Genomic DNA, 19,335 nt, shown 5'->3' with positions numbered 1-19,335 from the left:
GGGCTCGACAGTCACTTTTATACCAAGCATGATGTATCCCAATCTCGGAACGGTGGGGCTAATATTGGCACCACAGCCAAGATCCCGGAACCATTGTAGTCCCCACTGGTGACGTTCTATATGCATGTATAGACCTGGATATATGCTGTACTGAAGGGTGACTTTTTGCCACGGTATCGACACGGTGTTATCTACGTGGGGTTGCTGGCGATCCTACTTCCGGGAGAGGCAAAGGAAAAGCTACATATACCGAATGGCCACTTTTCTGTCGTCTTTATCCGTTATTCCGGGAATCCGCTTCGAAGCTTCATGATAGATCCCACCTCCGAGTCTGGCTCATCTTAAATGGCTACAAAACAGCAGAATGCCCCGTAAACAGACAGGGAAGCTCGTGTGGATCCCGAGATCTGAGATCTAAGTTCAAACAGCCACTGTTCCCACGTTGGAGTTGGGGTATGAAAGATTCCTTCTCATATAAGAACTGCTTCCACCTGAACAAAAGTTTTGGTTTTCACTTCGTGTTCACCACCCCCATCAGAAATCTCCCTTGAATTGCTTGAATCTTGAATTCCATTATGGCATCTTCAGACGAGTACGAAACCACAGACATTCTGGTTTGCGGCTGCGGCCCAACTGGTGCCATGTTATCAGCCTACCTCGGGCGACTGGGAGTGCCAAATATTGTCATCGAGAAAGAAGCCGCCATCACAACGGATCCTCGTGGTATCGCTCTGGATGACGATGGCATTCGATATCTACAAGGTCTTGGCTTGTATGAGCATATTTTCACGGAGATAGGTTCCTGTATGTTCAAAGTCTGCTCAGTCAACCGTACTCCAGTCTGACCAGCCCAGGTATACAAAAGGTCCGATTCATCAGCGGTAGAGAGCAGAATCTGCATAAGGCGCCATTTCTGCAATTTGACACGGCGTCGGTAAGTGACCTGTATTCCAAGCGAATTTGCAGACCTGTGGGTAACGATTTCTCAAGTCAGAAGGAAATACTGGGCATATTGGCGTTATTGCCCACAAACAGCCGGTCCTCGAAAAGAACCTTCGGTCGGCTGTCGAGGAAAGCAATTTCTGCGAGCTGAGAAGCAGCTGCACGTTGACCGCGATCTCTGAGGATGAGCAGTGGGTGTATGCGACATATACCGATGCTTCGGGCGCAGAAAAGAAAATACGCTCGAAATTCCTCGCTGCTGCGGACGGCAAAACTGGCTTTACGCGAAAGATGTATCTGGAGCCTAAAGGAATCCAAATGGAATGGGCGGAAAAGTATAAGCTACCTCTCTCTGGAGCGCCCAGATTCAGTGTACTGACAAGAACTCAGGTCGAAATATCAAGAGACATGGGTTGCCCTGAACTGGAAGATCCAGCTGCCTTCGCAGGAAAGTCACCCTACGTTCCCGCTTTGGGGTCAGGGATATACTCCGGAGGACGTCTACGATCTTTTCTTCCCAACAGACTTTCGCTTCCTTTGCAATGATGAGCGACCTGCTGTATGCGGTCGTTTTGGCCTTCCGGAAGACCGCCTTTGGCGATTTGAGTTTGTGGTGGCGGATGGAGAGGACGATAATGAAATGGCTACGAAGGATAAAGTACGGGAGGTGGTATTGCCCTACTTGACTCTCCCTGGGAGCCGATTTGGGTGAGTTGGTCATTCCTTCAGTTGAGGACCAATATCCCTTGTGCTAATGTGACGACCTAGACTGCAAGAGGACGTGAGCTTTCCCGAAGACTGTATCGAAGTTCTGAGGTCCAGGCCGTTCCGTTTCTCTGCCAGAAGCTGTAATCAGTGGGCGTTGAACCGGGTCATTCTTTGTGGCGATGCAGCCCATGTGTTTCCACCATGTAGGATTTCACTATCCATCCTTTCTTGAAACAATATTGACGAATTCTTCTAGTTGGAGGGCAAGGAATTGCCTCTGGGTTCCGTGACGCCATTGCGCTGTCCTGGCGTCTCGCACTGATCTGCAGATCTCAAACCCAGCTGGACTACCGTAGCCATCTGCGAGGTTGGTTCTTGGAGAGAAAGCAGCAGCTGGATGCTTCCTTAGCCGCGACGGTTCGCAACGGGGAAATGGTCGCTGGCAAAAGCTTTGTGCACGACTTTGCCCGCAACTGGGGCTTATGGCTTATCCAGCTGATTCCCAACTTCAAGCACTGGCTTGAGCTTGGCCCCCGGGGTGACGGTCCCATGCAGTACACGCACCTCCCAGGGATGCCTTTCATGCCGGAGTTGAAGGGTGGCCTTTGCTTCCCTCAATCATATTGTGTCTCCTTGACCCAAGGCCCCGCCGTGCACTTTACTGACGATGCCATCTTTACGGGGAAATCTGGCTTATTCCAACTGGTTGTTTTGCTTGACAACCCTGGTGAGTTGGACGATGCCAGGACGCACCTGCAGAGATTCAGCCGCAGAACCCCTCTGCTTTCGGCCAGTGAAGCTACCTTTTTTGTGCCTCGTACTGCTTGCGAGGAGATGAGCTCCAAAGAAATATCTGCGCTGCCACCAAACCTGTTCCGCACTGCTACGGGCGATGAATTCGCGGTATCTCCGCTGTGCAAGAATCGACCAGTGCCGAGGGGATATAATGAAAAACTTATGTGGGATGTCCTACCTCGGAAACGATATGTCATTGTGAGATTGGATCGCTTTGTGTTTGCGGCTTGCAATTCAACGACGGAGCTGGAACAGGCTGTGGAGCGTCTGTCTGAATTGTTCGATTGATGGGTACCGTCGGGTGTACACACAAAACAGACGAAGCATTGTATACAATTGCATAAATATCTTCGGAGGATTATTCCGTAACGAAATGACTTGAATCTGATGCTTTATATAATTCCCTTAAGTAAATGTATACTATTTTCTCGGATGATTTAGGGTTAGTAGCAGAGACTATGACGGTACTATGGCCCAGAAGAGGCTTAGCGCGCCGATCGAAACCCCACTTACCCCACCCTCTTCTATGTGTTGTTACTAAAGAAATGACAGTCAAGTCACAGCAGTATAGGCTGCAGATCTTGAGCTCCGACCTCTTCAGGATTAGTTACAGATATGCAAGACGAGTGCGATATACACACTTCCATGCAAAGCCCCGAGCCATCCTCCGTCAACTCAGACGAAGGGGGATTCAACACACCAACACATGACACCCAATCCCACTTCTCCAGCGATGAGTACAGCGCACCGCAATATGACGGCACCATGCCTAGATACATAGACCCCAACCTCGACATACCGCACTACACGAGGGTGGACGAAAGTGCAGTAGGGGTGTGTCCCTGGAAAGGAGGCACGTACATCATCCGCGACCCGGCGACCAAGCTCGTCATCGCCCTAGAGAAAGGAGTGTTGGGCATGTACCCTGAGATATACGAAGTGGACGGCCTACTATACCAGTCTGGGCGCGGCAGTCACTGGCACTGTGTGGAGAACGACCGGATGTGGCTTGGCTTCTGTAACGAGGTCTCGGGGACATATATCGGCCATAATAATCGGAAGAGCAACTGGCGGTTTCAGGCCAAGGCCGAACGGCATGATGAGTGGGAGTGGTTTTGCGTGCGGCAGCACCCAACTGGTGGGCATATTTTGCTGGTGAAGCACTGGAGCGAGTTCTTGCCGATGCGAATCGGGGGGGAAGGCGGCCGGGAGTTAACGGTGGATGCGAAACGAGAGGGTGGGACCGTCTGGGACTTTATTAGGGTTGGGGAGGAAAGGTGAGCTAGTGATATTCAGATATATGGAGCTTGAGAGATGGTTGGGAGTTGCAGCTCAGTGGAAGTTTGCTTCCCATCTGTTGATTTGAACCCTTGGCTGTCTTATGTATAGCTTCAATTGGGTTGGATTTGGATCCAAAATTTAGGGTTTTTAATTAAGTTGAACTAATATAATCTGCCCTAGCAAAACAGCTAGTAATGGTCTCATATTGAACAGACTATTGCAGTATAACCACCAATAGACCCTTCTAGACACACTTTTTCTTGGCAGAGGATTGATTAATTGGGACCATGGTCTGACGCCTTTTGCATCTCTCGCGTCTTTCGCGACCTCCTAAATGCAGTAATTATGAGAATTTAACCTACAAGTAGCACTCCACTTCGTTGCTTCTTCTTTTTTAGTCGTTGAAACCATTTCTCCTCATATATTCGCATCCTACGGTCACGCTTATACTAGTAGCCAATCGCTTCCAGCATTCAAGACAATCGATTAACCAGTAGCCGAACCTAATTCCTAGAATATACATGACACGACTTGGTATACTTCTCTATCCTCCCTACGCTCTGCTACAATTGATTGATTAAAACATAGAAATTTACTAATTATCAGAGCTAAATTGTGCCGCCATGTCTTCATCTTCCGATCTTATCTGATCTATGATCTATAAAAAAGTAATTCAGCCTTTTAATCTTATTCCACTTCTGAGTGAGCCTTGGGTCATTTCATTCATGCAGAGGTCGCCTCTTTAGCAAACGTCTCGAAGAGTGTCTGAAGACGACGGCCTTCACTGTCCGCCACGTCGGAGTAACTAGCGGCAGCGCCGAAGGGGTGGTACGGAAACGGTCTAGATATCACCAAATAAGTTAGTAACGCACACAAGCTACCTGAACAGGAAGAAAAACGCATACCCGTATTCAGGGACAAAAGTAATTGGAGATGACGTCTGTCCGACAATTGACTGGATAATCTGTTTCCAAGAATTCTCAAAGAACCGCCGCTCCTCTGTAAACACGTCGTTGGTTGGGTCTGGGCATTGGGATGATTGTGTTGTTCCAATTCTTGCGTGGATATGAGTCACCTAGCGGGGAGTATGCATTAGAATTGGACGATAGCTTATACGGGGAAAGGAGACCAACGCGAGGAATGATAGCGCGCAGAAGTTCCTTGTCCTCCTCGCCCTGGTCCAGAAGGCGTTCACAGACGACAACGAAATGGGAGAAGTCGGCTGTGACTTGCAGACTTGGGTCATTGTTAGTGGACTTGTCTTGGGTATTTAACTGTACATGGCTTATAATACCTTGGGACTCTTTTTAAGACTGCTGCGGTGGAGTAGGGGCTGAAAAAGGCCCGGTTTCTATGAGTTTCGTGGCTCACCAAGCCGGCCAGGCCGAGCTCGGCGTCGATGGCGAGAGTGCCCGTGAAGAATTCCACAGACTGATCGATCGACCACCCGTCACTGTCCTCGTGGTCAGTACCATCTCTTACTCTTCGGCATGGTTTGGGAACCGTACTCGCCGGAGTGTGCATTGATCTTGAACGGTTTAAGCGTCTTGGCGATCTCGAGCTGGGCTCGATAGTTCGTAAGATGGTCTGTTGGGGTCAGGCCCACCGGCTTTGGGCCAACATAACAGGGCCATTTGGAATGGATCCTTGGGTTGGAACGTTAGTTTTGTTGTTGACATACGGTATGTCCGTGAGGGTCAGTTGGGCAGCAATATCATGTGCAAGATACTCACATAACACAGATTTCTAGCCCGACTTCATCGCAAAGCCGACGGATTGTAGAGATGTTTGGCAGAGGAGCTATGTCAACTTCGATCCCCACTACGATGGCACAGAACCACGTTAGTCCACTGCTGCTCCCCCGGGGAACTCTCAAGTTTCCTACCATAGCCTTGGTCTTTCAAGGTCGGAAGCCATTTCTGCCAGTTCTCGTAGTTATCGCCTGTATCAACCCCCCATGTGGAGCGGAATCGGAGGATCTGTGACATTGTGGTTCGCGGAGAAGTAGTAACAAGTCTTCGACTCGGCCAAAATGGAAGAGTAAGAATTGACGTTGCCTTCAATGCGCGACATCGTTGCAGACTGGGAAAGATGCTGTATTTCTACTTCAAGAAAACGAAAAGAGGCAGCATGAGGGGAAGAAGCAAGATCGAAAGAGTAAAGAACCACGCAGCGGGTCCGTTGACGCCATTGTCGCGATTAGGGCTTCGCGACACCGTCTCGGTGGGGTAATTTTTCCCCATCCAGCCACGGGGAAAGATGCCGAGAATGGCAGAGCGATCTCCACCTCACTTTTTACGGAGATTATCCCCTACAGCTTGGCCATGAGGGGAAAACTAATGGTACTAAGCAATTATATTCAGCTGATTGTATGGGAATACCATAGTCCGTCCTGATAGCCATGCGGGGTAGTTATTCCAGTATAAAATGCCTATCGCTCGCACCGCGATCTGCTCATAACGATACCTGCTTTTGCAACCTGAATTGTCATCTTTCTTCTCTCTAATCCAGTCGCAATGGCCCCAACTACCATGAAAGCAGTGAATTATGTGGGACCGCATAAGGTCCGGGTCCAAGAAGTTGAGATGCCCAAGCTGGAACATCCGGACGACATCATTGTCAAGGTCACAACGGTGCGCTACCATCAATGTCACACCACAGGGATCCTTACTAACTCATGATCTAGGCTGCTATCTGCGGCTCTGACCTGCAGTAAGTATACTTTGGGGGGCGGGGAGTTGCAAAACAATATGCACAGAACTCATGGATTGCGCAGCATGTATGAAGGAAGAACCGCTGCAGAGCCAGGCATCACGTTTGGTACGAAGACATGGAAATAGCATAGTGGCCGTTACTGATGGTCTAAAAAAGGTCACGAAAACATGGGAATTGTCGAAGAACTAGGCGAAGGTGTCACACTGTTGAAGAAGGGTGATCGCGTTGTCATGCCGTTCAATGTTGCGGATGGTCGATGCCGCAACTGTGATGAAGGCAAAACGGCTTTCTGCACTGGTGTCAACCCCGGGTTTGCAGGTGGTGCTTATGGTAATACATTGACATGGGTGGATGAGAGTCCTGTTGGCTAATCACAAGCAGGTTACGTGGCTATGGGCCCGTATCGCGGAGGTATGTGCTTAAATGGGCCCGATGACAAAAATATCGGCGAGTTGATCTGATCGCAATATGAAGGCCAGGCTCAGTACATTCGTGTTCCCTATGCGGACTTCAACGCTCTGTTGCTGCCGCCGGGCACAGAGCACGAAGCCGACTTTGTTCTTCTCGCAGGTGAGTGGCCAGCACTCATTACCTACCTTGTTGCCCTTTTTCCACTAACCAAGTGGTGTAGATATCTTCCCGACAGGTATGACTCCTACGAACCCTTCTACACCAAGCCGTTGTGTTAACGATGAACTATAAGGTTGGCATGGTGTCGAGATATCCGGCTTCAAGTCAGGAGAAAGCATTGCTGTGTTCGGCGCCGGTCCCGTTGGCTTGATGGCAGCTTATTCGGCTCAGTTGCGCGGAGCCTCTCGCGTGTTCGTTGTAGACCGTGTTCCTGAGAGACTGGCTGTTGCAGAGAAAATCGGCTGCACCCCAATTGATTTCACCAAGGGCGACGCCGTGGACCAGATCATTCGCCTCAATGGCGGAGAGGTCGACCGCTCCGTGGACGCTGTCGGTTACCAGGCTGTAGACACCAGCGGATCGAAGGAGAAGCCCAACATTGTGCTGGAGAATATGATCCGCGTCACGAGGGCCTGCGGAGGCATGGGAATTCCTGGCCTCTACGTGCCAAGGTTAGCCATCCCGCTGAAACCCTATGGTAGCTTCAAGAAGCTAATGTTCTTTTCAACTAGTGATCCGGGTGCATCCGATGAAGTCGCCGCGAAGGGCGCAATTAGTCTTAGCTTTGGGAAGCTTTTCGAGAAGGAAAGTGCTTTGCCACTGACATCGGCTGTTTCACATTGCTAACTTGCTGCAGGGTCTCTCTCTTGCTACCGGCCAATGCAATGTAAAAGCATATAATCGGTACCTACGAGACTTGATCATTGCCGGCAAGGCAAAGCCTAGCTTTGTCGTCTCCCATGAGATCAGACTGGATCATGCGGAAGTTGCGTACGAGAAGTTCGACAAAAGAGAAGACGGGTATACCAAGGTGCTGATCCATCCAAACGGGGGATTTGAATCCACGACAGTCGGACAGGTCAGTTAAAACATACCGGTCTATGTTCATGGGATATTGTTTGGTGGAGGGTCTGAGTTGCTGAGATAACTGGCAGGTTACGTCAAAATTATGATTGAATGTCTGGAGGTTCCAAGGCGCTGGTTGTCTGAAACCATTGGGCTAGGGTTTTCTTTGATTTACAATTTATAGAAGTTCATTTCTTTGAATTATCTTAGTCTTTCATATTGCGTAGTTAAAATATATCAAGTACCTACTGTTTTAGGACCTAGTTGAGGAAACAGCAAAGCAAAAGGTGAGTTCTTCAACAAGGGTAAAGAATATTAAATGACTCTGTATAATACAGCCAAGGAAACAGTAAGGATAGTCAAATGGTAAGAATACAAGGAAAGAAAATGAAAGGAGGTCCAGGATGGAACGTGATCAGCCGAGCCTAGCGATATGTAGCGGTAGGGGAGTACCTTCCAGGGTGCGCATAGTAGTTAGAGGCCGCCCCTTTACAGGTGTCCGTGTCGCCGATGAGAGCCCATTCGTCGGTGGTGGTGTGCGCGTTTGGTTGGCTGAGTTTCTGACGAGGGGGTTGGAGGGACAGAGGAAGAAAGAGGTGTTGATGAACTTGGTGGAGCCGACGAAGGAGTAGTAGACGGCGTTGGATAAACCGAGGGTGGAATGGGTGAAGATGATGGACGGGCACTGCTGGATGGTGTTGGGCTTCCAGAGGGAGTCGGTGTACTGCTCGGTTCAGGGCCGACAGGGTAGCATTTTGATTCAAGTGGCGCAGTGTATTCCTGTTCGTCCTGACGGTTAGCCTGCGCTTTCTATAGTATTCCATGCCACATACAGCAAGAATATGGTCAACATCCGGTGCTCCATCGTCATTGCCAAAAGTGGCTTCAAAATTGAGGGTAACACTCGCAGACGGGTCGACCGTGACCCCATTCTGACGGTGCTTGGGGTCATCAGGGCAAGCCCCTTCAGTCGCTGTGATCTGTCAGTAACTGAACCACCAGGGAATGTACATTGGCAAGCACTTACAATGGACAGCAGACATGGTGGCGGCAATAATTGGTTTCAAATTTAGGCCCACCTCGACTCCCTTGCCTATGTTTCTTAGCTTGCATTATTCATCAGTTGAGTGGATGTCTTACCTATCACCTGGACAGAAATCTGCAATGATGCTTTAGGATAGAACTCAATGTCACCCTCGATCTCCGCATCAACCGAGACAGGAGTTGCTTGAACTGAGGGCGTCCAGCCATCCGCTTTCACGCTACGGGATTCAAGGTCGAAGGATACCTCAGCAGAATCATCGAGACTGACAGTAGTTCCAGCCGTGATGGTAGCAGAGCCAGTCACTGGACCCATGTTATATCCGAGACTGAAAACAATCTGAGGTCCAATGTTCAGGACGCCACCTGGAATAGAGATGCCAGCAATGGGTATCCTTCCGATGTCGAACTCTCCGCTTTTCTGGTCCTTGATGTCACTATCGATGGCAAGTCGTGGCATAAAGGTGGCCGATACACCGTTAGGGCTAAGACTGAAGCTTCCCGTCTTGGGGATCCCAGCAACAGTCTTCACGTGGAAATTCAGTTCAAAAGCACCTTGAGTGCTACAGTCTGCACAGTCCCAGATAACGTCAATGCTCTCATCTGGAAGCCTTCCGCTCTTCACAGGTATCACGTGGTTGAAGTCCACAGATGTGGATCGGTCAATATCACGTCTTGCTGCGGAAGAGGCCTCGTGTTTGCCTATGTTGAGCTCATAGGTATGTGCGATCTCGTCCCACTTTGAGCTGTGACCCTGAAGCTTGGTGGTTTTGGTGGTCTCGTCATACGAAACACTGGAAACGACGAATGGAAATCGGTTGGCGTTCCATTTGCAGGAGCCTTTTCCAAGTACTACTACAAGACTGTGGTCATCCATTTCATTGATCCATTGCCAGGCGTTCTCCGTGTAGGCAAAGGCTTGGTCCTCTTTGAAGGTCATTGCAACACTAGTGTTGGTGCAGTGAACTGATTCAAGTAGGTTCTCGAACCGCTCCATGGACACAATGTTCTCTTGTTCGCCGGGAAGCGAGACTGTGAAGTTGGCCAAAGATGACTGGCCATTTTGTTCTCCTAAGTGTAATGATAGTTCATTAATACTTGTTCTCTTGACATCCAAAATCGCACGTACCGCTGTAATAGAACGAGTCCTGCTTGAGCAGATCAAGGTTCGAGTATCCAGAGCCACGCACGGCCAGAGAATGCGGTTCTACTTGCAGGTGACTGATTTCCTCGAATACCAGCGACAGTCCCTGCTGGGCGTGTAGCATAAGCCACGAAGCCAGCCAAGTGCGCACAGGATGCATCTTGGATTGTTGAGGCAAGATGGACAATTGGGATGCTTCCTTTCAAACTCGCCATGTTCATCATCAGCGCCTTTATATCATTCTCAATACACTGTTCTTCAAAGACACTCAGGGGCCATGATGAAGTTCTCTTCCATGTAACCTTCTTCCTTTTCCCCTGCAGTAGTTCGTCGTTTCATCGCAAAGGATCGGATATCACAATTTACGAGGCCGTATTGACGAGCCCAATGCTCCACAAGACGAGCTTACAGATTCATATTTCGCTTAAAGACAACCCATCCTTTAGGATTCAGCAATGTATAATTAATAGAGGGCGATTATTATCCTTGTTAGGCAATAAGTGGAGATGAGAAAAACGTTAGACATACGTCGGCTCACTATCGGGAAGGTTGGCTTGTTGGTCGGCAGCTTGCCGATAGCATCGGCTCCGCCGACGCCTAAGAACACAATGCCACCCAGGCACCTCGAGATATGTATTTAGGCCATAGATCTGCATAGCTTCAGGAGATTATTGGACGTCAGCAGGCAGAGCTACCCGCTTGCAGCATGTCACAAACGAAAAATAGATCCTTCATCCTTTCGCCCCCATCTTTGACGTGGCTCAGATCAGCTAATGGTTGACTGCAATTACTAGAATTATAGTAAGTTTCCTATCTAGAATACTCAGACGTTCGAGACCTGTGGCCTTTCTGGAATAGAACAATCATTTAAACATCTGCAATGATGCGATAGAATCCAAGCATTCATGGATGAGAGAGCTTGCGATGATTACCCCGTGCATTTCATCCAAGATAGAAGGACTACCTTTCAGGGCATTCAGGATCGTTGATCCCGAATTATTCTGACCTTTTGGCCTTATAAAATAGAATATGTCAGCTGTATCTGTCACCGAATTGATAGCGATCATGCAAGGTGACTGTACAGTATACCCTGCCCCAGGTGCATGGACATCCCAGTGGCCGAACGGCGCCTTCGGTGTCTATATCAGTCACCTTTCGAATGATGTACAGTGGCCCCCCTTTGAGAAAGGCTCACTGTATACAGAGAACTTTAGGGGTCCTTGGCTATAAATTAGTACTGTAGTCAATAGTGGGAAAATCAAGAATTAGTCTTCTGTCGATAGACTATCTACTGTTGTTTTGCCTATGTATCCTTACCTAGTTGACAGATCTAATTTACTATATATAAGATTATTATAGAGGACAGTTAAATAAAATCTTTAAAATAGATATTAGAAAGTAGTCTAAATATAATCCCAGGATTTAATCTTATCTATCTACTTATATTTTTAAGGGATAGAGATTAGACTTATATAATTATATCTATAAAGGCTTGGGATAGGCCTCTCTTTATAAAAAAGATAATTATAACGGCGGGCTATATAAGTTACCCCGGGGTATTCAGGATTGTTAATCCCGAGTTATTCTAACCTTTTGGCCTTATCGAATAGGGTGCCCTGGCTCTATCTCCCACACTGTAACTATCTGCCGGTTTCTTTTATTGTGATCACTTTATCATTAATGCCCAAGTCTAGACTGTGGCATATACACTCCAATAGATATAAGATTCAATACTATAGCTGTAAATTACGGATAGTAGATGTAGCTTCAATAGACTGACATTTGACAAGGTTAGGTTAGGTTAATAGTAATCATCAACTTCTTCATGAAACCCGCCAAGAACGCCACCAGACTGTATGGGCACAACCAAAAATCGCTTCTAAATTGTCCGAGGCTCCGAGCAATATATAGTACCCCCACAACGGTGAGACCGGACAGGTTCCGCTTTGTAGGCAGAGCTGTATCCAGGAATTGTTCAAACGACGCTATGTACATGATTGCTAATTCGACAATATTCCCCTTAGTCTGCTTTAGTATAGTAATGGTATTACTGTCTTCTACTTCAGGTATCATTATCGTAGTAGTTCAAAGTCCGAGTCTAGAAACCAGAGATGCCCAATCACGTGATTTACAAGGTCCTTCCAAATGTCTTTCGAATCAGCATAGATGTAGTTAAACTGACGAGTACGAAGATAGTTTTGAAAGTTTGTCGGGGTCTCAAAGCGATAGAGCCCTATTGGAGGTAATTATAGAGGATAAGAATACTATTAAACCGCTAAATCAATAAGTGGTGTATCGTCGAATGAGCAATCGTGTATCGTTTGGTTTGATGGTTCCGTCTATGATTCAGGGCTACAGGAACTTGAGAGAGTAGGATTCCATCTTTACGCAGGAGCTACAGGTTTTCTGCCGCATTTTACTGCACGAAATTGAAACAGGAATGATGCTATAGCTAGCTCATCATTTGATGTAGAAAGGCGTTTGGTTTTTACCTCAATTTCGTCCACTCAGAGTAAGTAAAACGGGATCTGCTTAACTGATTCAGGGTTATGGCGGTCGTTCTTGATGCGAAGCTCCGACGTTGCGGAGATTCCAAATTAGGAATATCCGCAAAGGAGAAAGGAGTGGATGCGAAGGAACCACATCGCTTAATTCTCAAACCTCAACAGAACCACAAGTTCACAGTTGCCACAGGAAACTCACGTATATGAGAGCTACTAAATAAATAACCTGATTTATATGAAACTGATCCAGCAGATTCAACACCAATATGGATCTATTCCTATTATGTTCAAAAGAGTCACAGAGGGCTATAAAGAGTGCCATGGGATAGAAGAAGGACACGGCATCTCATGCGTTGTTATTCATTTCTTCACTCATTACTATTCCTTTAAAACGACCCTTCATTTTCTTGGCCATCTTCCAGATCTGGTATCACTCATTTTTCTTTGATTCCAACTTATCACTCATTATGCAACGCACTGTTTTCACTCTGCTGGCTGGTTCCGGTATTGTCTCGGCTTGGACTGAACTTAGCCATGCGCCGTTCATGAACAAGAATATCGATGCGATCGTTGTTCCTGACACTTATACTTCCCATATGCACACTTTTTTTTGGAAGTGACGCCATTACCAATGTCATGCCCACCTCCGCCGAGCTGCAGCAGGGCTGCTACAGCGGCGATAACCCGAACGACCTTTCAGTCTACTGTATGTGAACATCAACATGAAATCCTTGACATCCCTCGATGTCACTAATGCTTTGGAAAATAGGGATTCCCACTCTCTACTATGTTGATGGAGACACTTACACCGAAGTGCCAATTTTCCGCTTCTCGACATACTACGTTAACAGCTTCTCCGACTTCGCTATCCCGCAAGATTTCGCCATGATCTCCGGCAATGCGTCTGCCAAGACTCAAGCTGAGGCTGATAATCCTTACAATGATCTGGAATGGTTCTGCGAAGGCTCTGACGAGCGTGAGACTGATATTGCCAAGATGCCTACAAGCACCTGCGACCAGCACCTTCAGTCAAACCTGGTCTTTCCGAACTGCGTGAACCCTGACAACATTGCCGAGTACGACTTTTCGGACGAATCCAACAAGTGCCCTGATGGAATGAAGCAAATCCCCCAGCTCCGCTACCGTGTTCTCTATGACACAAAGTCTGTGGCCCCGAACGGCTGGAGCGGTACCGCTCCCTTCCTGCTCTCCTGCAGTGACACTCCTGGTGATGGATACTGCTTCCATGGCGATTTTATTAACGGCTGGTTTCAGGATGCGACGGAGAACATGCTCATCACTGGCGGGGGCGGCTACGATGACGGCCAGTTTGTCGCTGGTTCTCACGGGTCCTCAGCCGTGGAAGCCACCTGCACGCCCACTGACCAGGATCCCGAAAATGGCACTAATGACTACGAAATCAGTCTTGAGATGAAGGCAAATGGTGATGCTGTGGTTGACCCTGTCGACTCTGCCCCTAACGAGACTACTAGCATCATGGCTACCCCTACTACCAGTGTGGCCATGTCTGGGGCATCGGCTCCTGTGACGACCACGTCTTCGGTCGGCCAGTTCATGAGCAGCACTAACGGTAACCACCAGCCCCAGGGTGGACACAGACCGACTTCTACTCGTACCGTCGGAGGAAAGTTCAAGCGAGCGATTGCTCAGTAGGGCACCAACTAGGCATTGCAGGCTGTTAAAGCTCTTGACTCCAGACGCGATACACTGTGTGTCATACGTGATGAGGATATCTTTGCCACTTTCTTTATCTTTCTACCGGCATGTGTTATGCTGAGTGGCCCGCTGTTTGAATGTGTTCCGTATACTATTTTGATATTACTGCCATTCTTGTTGTCGTAAGACATTTTTATCTTGGCCATCTGATGAGATATTTCAACCTATCCTATGATATCAATCCATCAACCTTTGACGTCCAAAAACTTTTTCCACTTAAGTTCACCCGAGTACCCATTCATTTGGGATTATTACTAGCTCGTATCATCCTAGCTTACTCTGATACTTTGTTCAAGCTTAGCTGTAGAAAAGGTTGCTTAATATTGAAGCGAATGATGCAGATCTGCTATTGGGCCATCCCAATCAAAAATCATGTTACGACACGGAGACGTAAAGAGGACCCTTCCTACCCCTCTTCACTTAGCCATCTTAAGATTGATTAACTCTGATTACCTTTGGAGTCAACTCGCTTTGACTAGAGACTTCAGGAACGGTGTTACGTGGCATTGAAGAGAATTCCGAGGAAGTAAAAATTCATTGCCAAATGGTGTAATGACGCATACATTTCTTCGACTGGGGGACATGAAATCTTCTGTGGACGATGACAGTCAAGGATGGCCGGGTCCCCATTCGTTTCAGTCATTGTCAGTCATGAAATCATACGTGTGCATCCCGTAGAAAATCAGGCAAAGCCCCACCATTCCATGTCACTATCACCCTGAATGGGAACAGGATGGCCGACCCCCTCAGCCCAAACACCCTCCAGCTTGCTCCCAAGAACATACGTGGTGTAATCTTTGATCGGGGTATTCACAAGGACCTGATCCGGGGTAGTATCATACTTCAGGACTGAACTCCAAGCAGCAAGTGTCGTGTTGAAGGACGATGAGCCAATGATGGTGTCTTCGGAGCCCAAATATGTCTGGACCTTTGGATAGCTGCCAGTGTAACCCGGATACATCTTACTGATGTTGCCCGTGGAACCTGCCGAGTAGATAATTGCTCCCTTGAAGATGTCTGGGTATGCGCCTGCCATCGTGTTCTGTGACGACCATTAGCTTCGGTGCTACTGTGATACTGCTGTGATTTCTAAAGGGAGCCTACCGCCATGGACCCGCCAGAAGAGATCCCAGACACAAACACTTTGCTCGTATCGGCACTGTAGGTGCTAGTGGTGTACTTCACCATGTTGGCAATGGACTGGCTGGCACCGCCGCCGTCATGAAGAAGTGACTTGGAGGAAGTTGCATCCCATGCGCCCTGTGGGGACTCTGGATAGATGACGATGAAGCCGTATGTCTCCGACAAAGTCGCGTATGGGGTAGACGAGAATTGTTGCTGGGCATTGCCTGAAGCACCATGGAGGGAAACCACAATTCCAGGTGAAGGAACAACAGCATCCGGGACGTAGATGTACATCCTAATACTGGCTGGGTTTGGTCCGAAGTTAGATACTTGGCTCAATGCCGCACGCTTCACCACTGGGACTGCCGATGACAGGCAGATGAGCGAGACTGCAACTAGCAAAGTGAGGAATCGGAACATGATGGCGATGATGGAAGCATTGAGAGAATGGTGATGACTAAGAAGAAGATGAAATTGCAGAAATACCTTCCAGTTGACGATATAATATTTTTATATACCTTTGAAAATTCAGAATTGAGGTCAACCCCGCATAATGCAATGATTGGGGTAGAGCCTTTGCCTTTTCAAGAATATCCGACGGACTAGAATTCTTCACCGTCCGAATTTGATCCATATTGATTGGTGGAAAGTATCTTCTAGGTGCGCTCGGCTGATTTTTGCTCGAAGGAACAAGGGGCATAACTTAACGATTGCCGTGATTTTCCAACTGACAGTATCTCGTTGGATTGAGGGGAAGTTCGGGGGATAAGATCATAGGTAAGCAGCTCCCGGGGCCGACACGCGCCTAACGCCTAACGGTACCCACCACCACCTACCTTCATGGAATCTTCTCCCAGACACAACTAAATTCATCCAAGATATCGACGATGATGACGAGTGTTTGACCTTAGGGCGAGTTCTTTGTTACATACAAACGATGTTTGGTCTTTGATAATGTCTCAACAGTCAATGGCAACAAGATTGTTTGGTTCTCCAGGTAACTCCCAGGACCTCACGTTTCTTCCCATAAACCAGCCTTTCTCTCCTGGGAATAGCCGCGCACGGCGGGGGCATCAATCCTGTGACAATTGCCGCGAGAAGAAAAAAAGATGCCAGCGCTCGCCTACGGCGGTTACCTGTTTGCGCTGCCAGCAGGAGTCTCGAGATTGCCTGACCACTCATCGGAGGAAAAGGCGGAAGTTGCGACCGGCAGTACGCAACGCGACGCCAGACCCTTCTGGAAATGCCGACGTGGTCACCCCTAGCATGACACCGACTACAGACACGCTACCCCCAGCTAGGACCTCAGAGTACTCTCCCGTTGGAGATAACCATTCTTTCGTTGCAGACCTATGCGGATCCTCCCCAGAGGCGGTCTCAGCTCACCGTGGTGACTGGGGGTCGAGCACTAAAGAGCGGATCCTGTCGACAAATCTCCTAGATGCAAGGGATGCCCTTGACCTCATTGCAGTTGCTGGGTCTACTGAAGTGGCTGATGCAGCGGGTTCGCGCTCAGTTGATTCGCATCAGAGGCCTACCGGACCCTCACAGCGCTCTGCAACTGCCCATCCAGTCCGGGAAACATTAGCCGCTTCCTGGGACAGATTTTTCTTGGTTAAAAGAGGAATTATTCTGGCTCACGAAGCAGTGGAGTACCTGGACTTCTACTTTGCCCACCTTTGGCATCTCTTACCCATCATCCCGCTATGGTACTCGGTACCAGCCCGCTATGGCACTTTGGCTGATGAAGAGCCTGTGCTCACGATCAGTCTCGTGACAATAGCTTCCAGGTATCATGTCTTGAGCGGATTTAATGGCCAAGCCAGGTCGGAAAGGATCCATTGGAGGACTTGGCCGTGGGTGCAACGGCTCTTTCAGTCCTCCATGTGGGGATCACGCGCCATGCGCAGCCTCGGATCCATTACGGCCTTGTTGTTGTTCATTGAATGGCATCCCCGGGCAATCAACTCACCAGAAGATTTGATAAGTGATTGCGCGGACATGGAAATTTTTGAGCCACATTCTCAGTTGTCAGACGGGGAAGCAGCACTTCCTGGGACAGAGACTGCAGAGTCATACCGCAGACCTGACCCGTCGAGCATACCAGAAAAACTCAATCTGGTTGCAACTGCATATAGAAGCAACAAGATGTCTTGGTCGGGTTTTCTCTCTTTTCTGTTCTTTGCCATTACTCACAGTTACTAGGATGCTCTTGTCTACGGCCATCGCTTTAGCGAAAGAGATAGGGTGTTTGGGCGATGATGAGGTGTTAACTCAGACCACTTCAAGGGGGGAACGCGAGAGTATATCCGTCAGAAAAGAGTGGAGTTTTCTCTTACGTACCTTTATCCGTCTCACTGATGAGGCACTTGCGCTACGCCTCCGAATAGAGCCTCATTTGGCAAGCAGTGGCTCGGTGGAGATCGATCGACATGCGTCAAATATAACACTTGACGGGTTTTTCGAAAGTATGGTCGACCTCGCTCCTCATATGCATAAAGCCAGGGAGCTTCTTCATAACTGGAGGCGAAGTCAACAAGGCACAGGGCCAGTGGTTCCAGTTGCCGCATGGGAAAGCTTCAAGCGAGGTCTCGATTCCTGGGAAAGGAACCGCCGTCTTGGCCAAACAGGTAAGTTCAACACATAGAAATCGCCACATAGACCTTTATACAAATGTGTTAATGACTAGATCTTTCTCTTCGTGGAGCCTGTCTTGACATTGAATACTTCTATATCCGTCTATGCGGGCTGAGTCCTGCCGCGCATTTGTTCGAGAGCTCATCCACAATATATGCGACAAACTCCTATATAATGTCATTAGCCCCTTTTGCTGAGGAGGCAACGAAAGCGTCAGTCAACATGCTTGAAGTCGTTGTACAAATATTTTCATCATCGGAACCTTTCCAATACGCCACGGTTCAATGCTGGCTTTATGTTTTCTGTGCCTCATTATATCTTCTTAAGGTAAGCCGTAAGATTTGACTTAACGCCATAATGCTAATATTGTTCTAGATCACCTTCAAGATGGAGCAGGTAGACAGCCATTCCATGGGCCTCATTGTAAAGGTCATCGATGGAATCAAGGAAAACGCTCCTGATGACATCCACATGTCCCGGCGGTACGCCGCCCTGCTGGAAATTCTTGTCAATGCGGCCTTGCGGACGTCAGAATCAGGGAGCAAGGGGATGGATGTCAGCAGTCAGACAAGTCTGGACCCGGACAAATTTCCGCCGTTGGCCCATTATGAATTAGGTCTTGGGGAGGATTGGATATACGACCCCAATTTCTGGGAAACATTGCCCGATGTGGTGGGATTGAACGTCGTGCCTAGCCTTATGCCTGGGTAGATGCAAAATACGAATCTCATCTTGAGTGAAGTCGAGCTTTGAAGATTTCTGTCTGAAAATGGCTCTTTAAATTCATTTTTTTTGTCAGTCGGGCAGAAGTCCTTTTGTTATCTCCTCGTTTGCCTTCTATACTGCAGTCATGTTCATGGCGCTTTTTCACACATGCTAGATTGTAGATCAGATCGGAGAGTGCGATTAGTGTGGCTGTACATAGCCGGCGAACGTAGAAATGTGACATCAAGGTCGGTCAGCAGTTACCGCAAGGTTCTTGTCTATGCTCAACGGTCGAGATGTGAGATATCAGACAGCGAGGTACGTAGTTGACTGGGAAGAGTCGGCACTGCAAGTTGATGGGCTCAGAGTCTAGTACGGTCACCTGATCAACTTGGATAAAGTACAATCGCGTCTATTGTGATGATGTGTTCAGGTATATCGAAACCCCCGCAATCATGGAATTGTAATGTAGTATTTGAGTTCAGAGGCAGCAGCATTTTGAAGATTAAAATAAGATTGGACCGG

The 19,335-nt window shown here is 48.2% G+C and overlaps 8 protein-coding genes across 8 annotated transcripts; 5 read left to right on the top strand and 3 right to left on the bottom strand.

The window, feature by feature from the left end:
- Positions 1-575: 575 nt before the first annotated feature.
- On the top strand, positions 576-2,733 carry ANOM_004956 (putative monooxygenase; the record flags this gene model as incomplete). The annotated part of the gene is made up of 6 exons (XM_015550213.1): positions 576-804; positions 855-934; positions 991-1,277; positions 1,333-1,650; positions 1,711-1,853; positions 1,907-2,733. The coding sequence occupies 6 exons, from the start codon at positions 576-578 to the stop codon at positions 2,731-2,733; spliced, it is 1,884 nt and encodes a 627-aa protein (XP_015408197.1).
- A 327-nt stretch (positions 2,734-3,060) lies between these two features.
- Positions 3,061-3,726, top strand: ANOM_004955 (uncharacterized protein; the record flags this gene model as incomplete). Its single annotated transcript, XM_015550212.1, has 1 exon — positions 3,061-3,726. One exon carries the CDS (start codon positions 3,061-3,063, stop codon positions 3,724-3,726), a length of 666 nt encoding a protein of 221 aa, XP_015408194.1.
- A 723-nt stretch (positions 3,727-4,449) lies between these two features.
- ANOM_004954 (sugar phosphate isomerase/epimerase family protein) lies at positions 4,450-5,714 on the bottom strand (the record flags this gene model as incomplete). The annotated part of the gene is made up of 7 exons (XM_015550211.1): positions 4,450-4,567; positions 4,632-4,801; positions 4,860-4,962; positions 5,021-5,179; positions 5,235-5,372; positions 5,460-5,547; positions 5,612-5,714. The coding sequence occupies 7 exons, from the start codon at positions 5,712-5,714 to the stop codon at positions 4,450-4,452; spliced, it is 879 nt and encodes a 292-aa protein (XP_015408195.1).
- Positions 5,715-6,242: 528 nt separating this feature from the next.
- On the top strand, positions 6,243-7,939 carry ANOM_004953 (glutathione-independent formaldehyde dehydrogenase; the record flags this gene model as incomplete). The annotated part of the gene is made up of 10 exons (XM_015550210.1): positions 6,243-6,359; positions 6,413-6,438; positions 6,503-6,546; positions 6,598-6,771; positions 6,823-6,852; positions 6,916-7,011; positions 7,073-7,087; positions 7,145-7,523; positions 7,584-7,683; positions 7,709-7,939. 10 exons carry the CDS (start codon positions 6,243-6,245, stop codon positions 7,937-7,939), a joined length of 1,212 nt encoding a protein of 403 aa, XP_015408200.1.
- Positions 7,940-8,406: 467 nt separating this feature from the next.
- Positions 8,407-10,262, bottom strand: ANOM_004952 (uncharacterized protein; the record flags this gene model as incomplete). The annotated part of the gene is made up of 5 exons (XM_015550209.1): positions 8,407-8,697; positions 8,751-8,890; positions 8,945-9,010; positions 9,058-10,029; positions 10,088-10,262. The coding sequence occupies 5 exons, from the start codon at positions 10,260-10,262 to the stop codon at positions 8,407-8,409; spliced, it is 1,644 nt and encodes a 547-aa protein (XP_015408201.1).
- A 2,980-nt stretch (positions 10,263-13,242) lies between these two features.
- Positions 13,243-14,280, top strand: ANOM_004951 (DUF1996 domain-containing protein; the record flags this gene model as incomplete). The annotated part of the gene is made up of 2 exons (XM_015550208.1): positions 13,243-13,312; positions 13,376-14,280. The coding sequence occupies 2 exons, from the start codon at positions 13,243-13,245 to the stop codon at positions 14,278-14,280; spliced, it is 975 nt and encodes a 324-aa protein (XP_015408198.1).
- Positions 14,281-15,025: 745 nt separating this feature from the next.
- Positions 15,026-15,888, bottom strand: ANOM_004950 (alpha/beta hydrolase family esterase; the record flags this gene model as incomplete). Its single annotated transcript, XM_015550207.1, has 2 exons — positions 15,026-15,385; positions 15,448-15,888. 2 exons carry the CDS (start codon positions 15,886-15,888, stop codon positions 15,026-15,028), a joined length of 801 nt encoding a protein of 266 aa, XP_015408199.1.
- An 846-nt stretch (positions 15,889-16,734) lies between these two features.
- ANOM_004949 (fungal specific transcription factor domain-containing protein) lies at positions 16,735-18,816 on the top strand (the record flags this gene model as incomplete). Its single annotated transcript, XM_015550206.1, has 4 exons — positions 16,735-17,618; positions 17,674-18,098; positions 18,158-18,432; positions 18,481-18,816. 4 exons carry the CDS (start codon positions 16,735-16,737, stop codon positions 18,814-18,816), a joined length of 1,920 nt encoding a protein of 639 aa, XP_015408213.1.
- Between the last annotated feature and the right edge of the window lie 519 nt (positions 18,817-19,335).

This window comes from Aspergillus nomiae, assembly GCF_001204775.2.
Source record: "Aspergillus nomiae NRRL 13137 chromosome Unknown contig00086, whole genome shotgun sequence".
Lineage (NCBI taxonomy): Eukaryota > Fungi > Ascomycota > Eurotiomycetes > Eurotiales > Aspergillaceae > Aspergillus > Aspergillus nomiae.
This window is presented reverse-complemented; position numbering and strand designations above follow the sequence as displayed.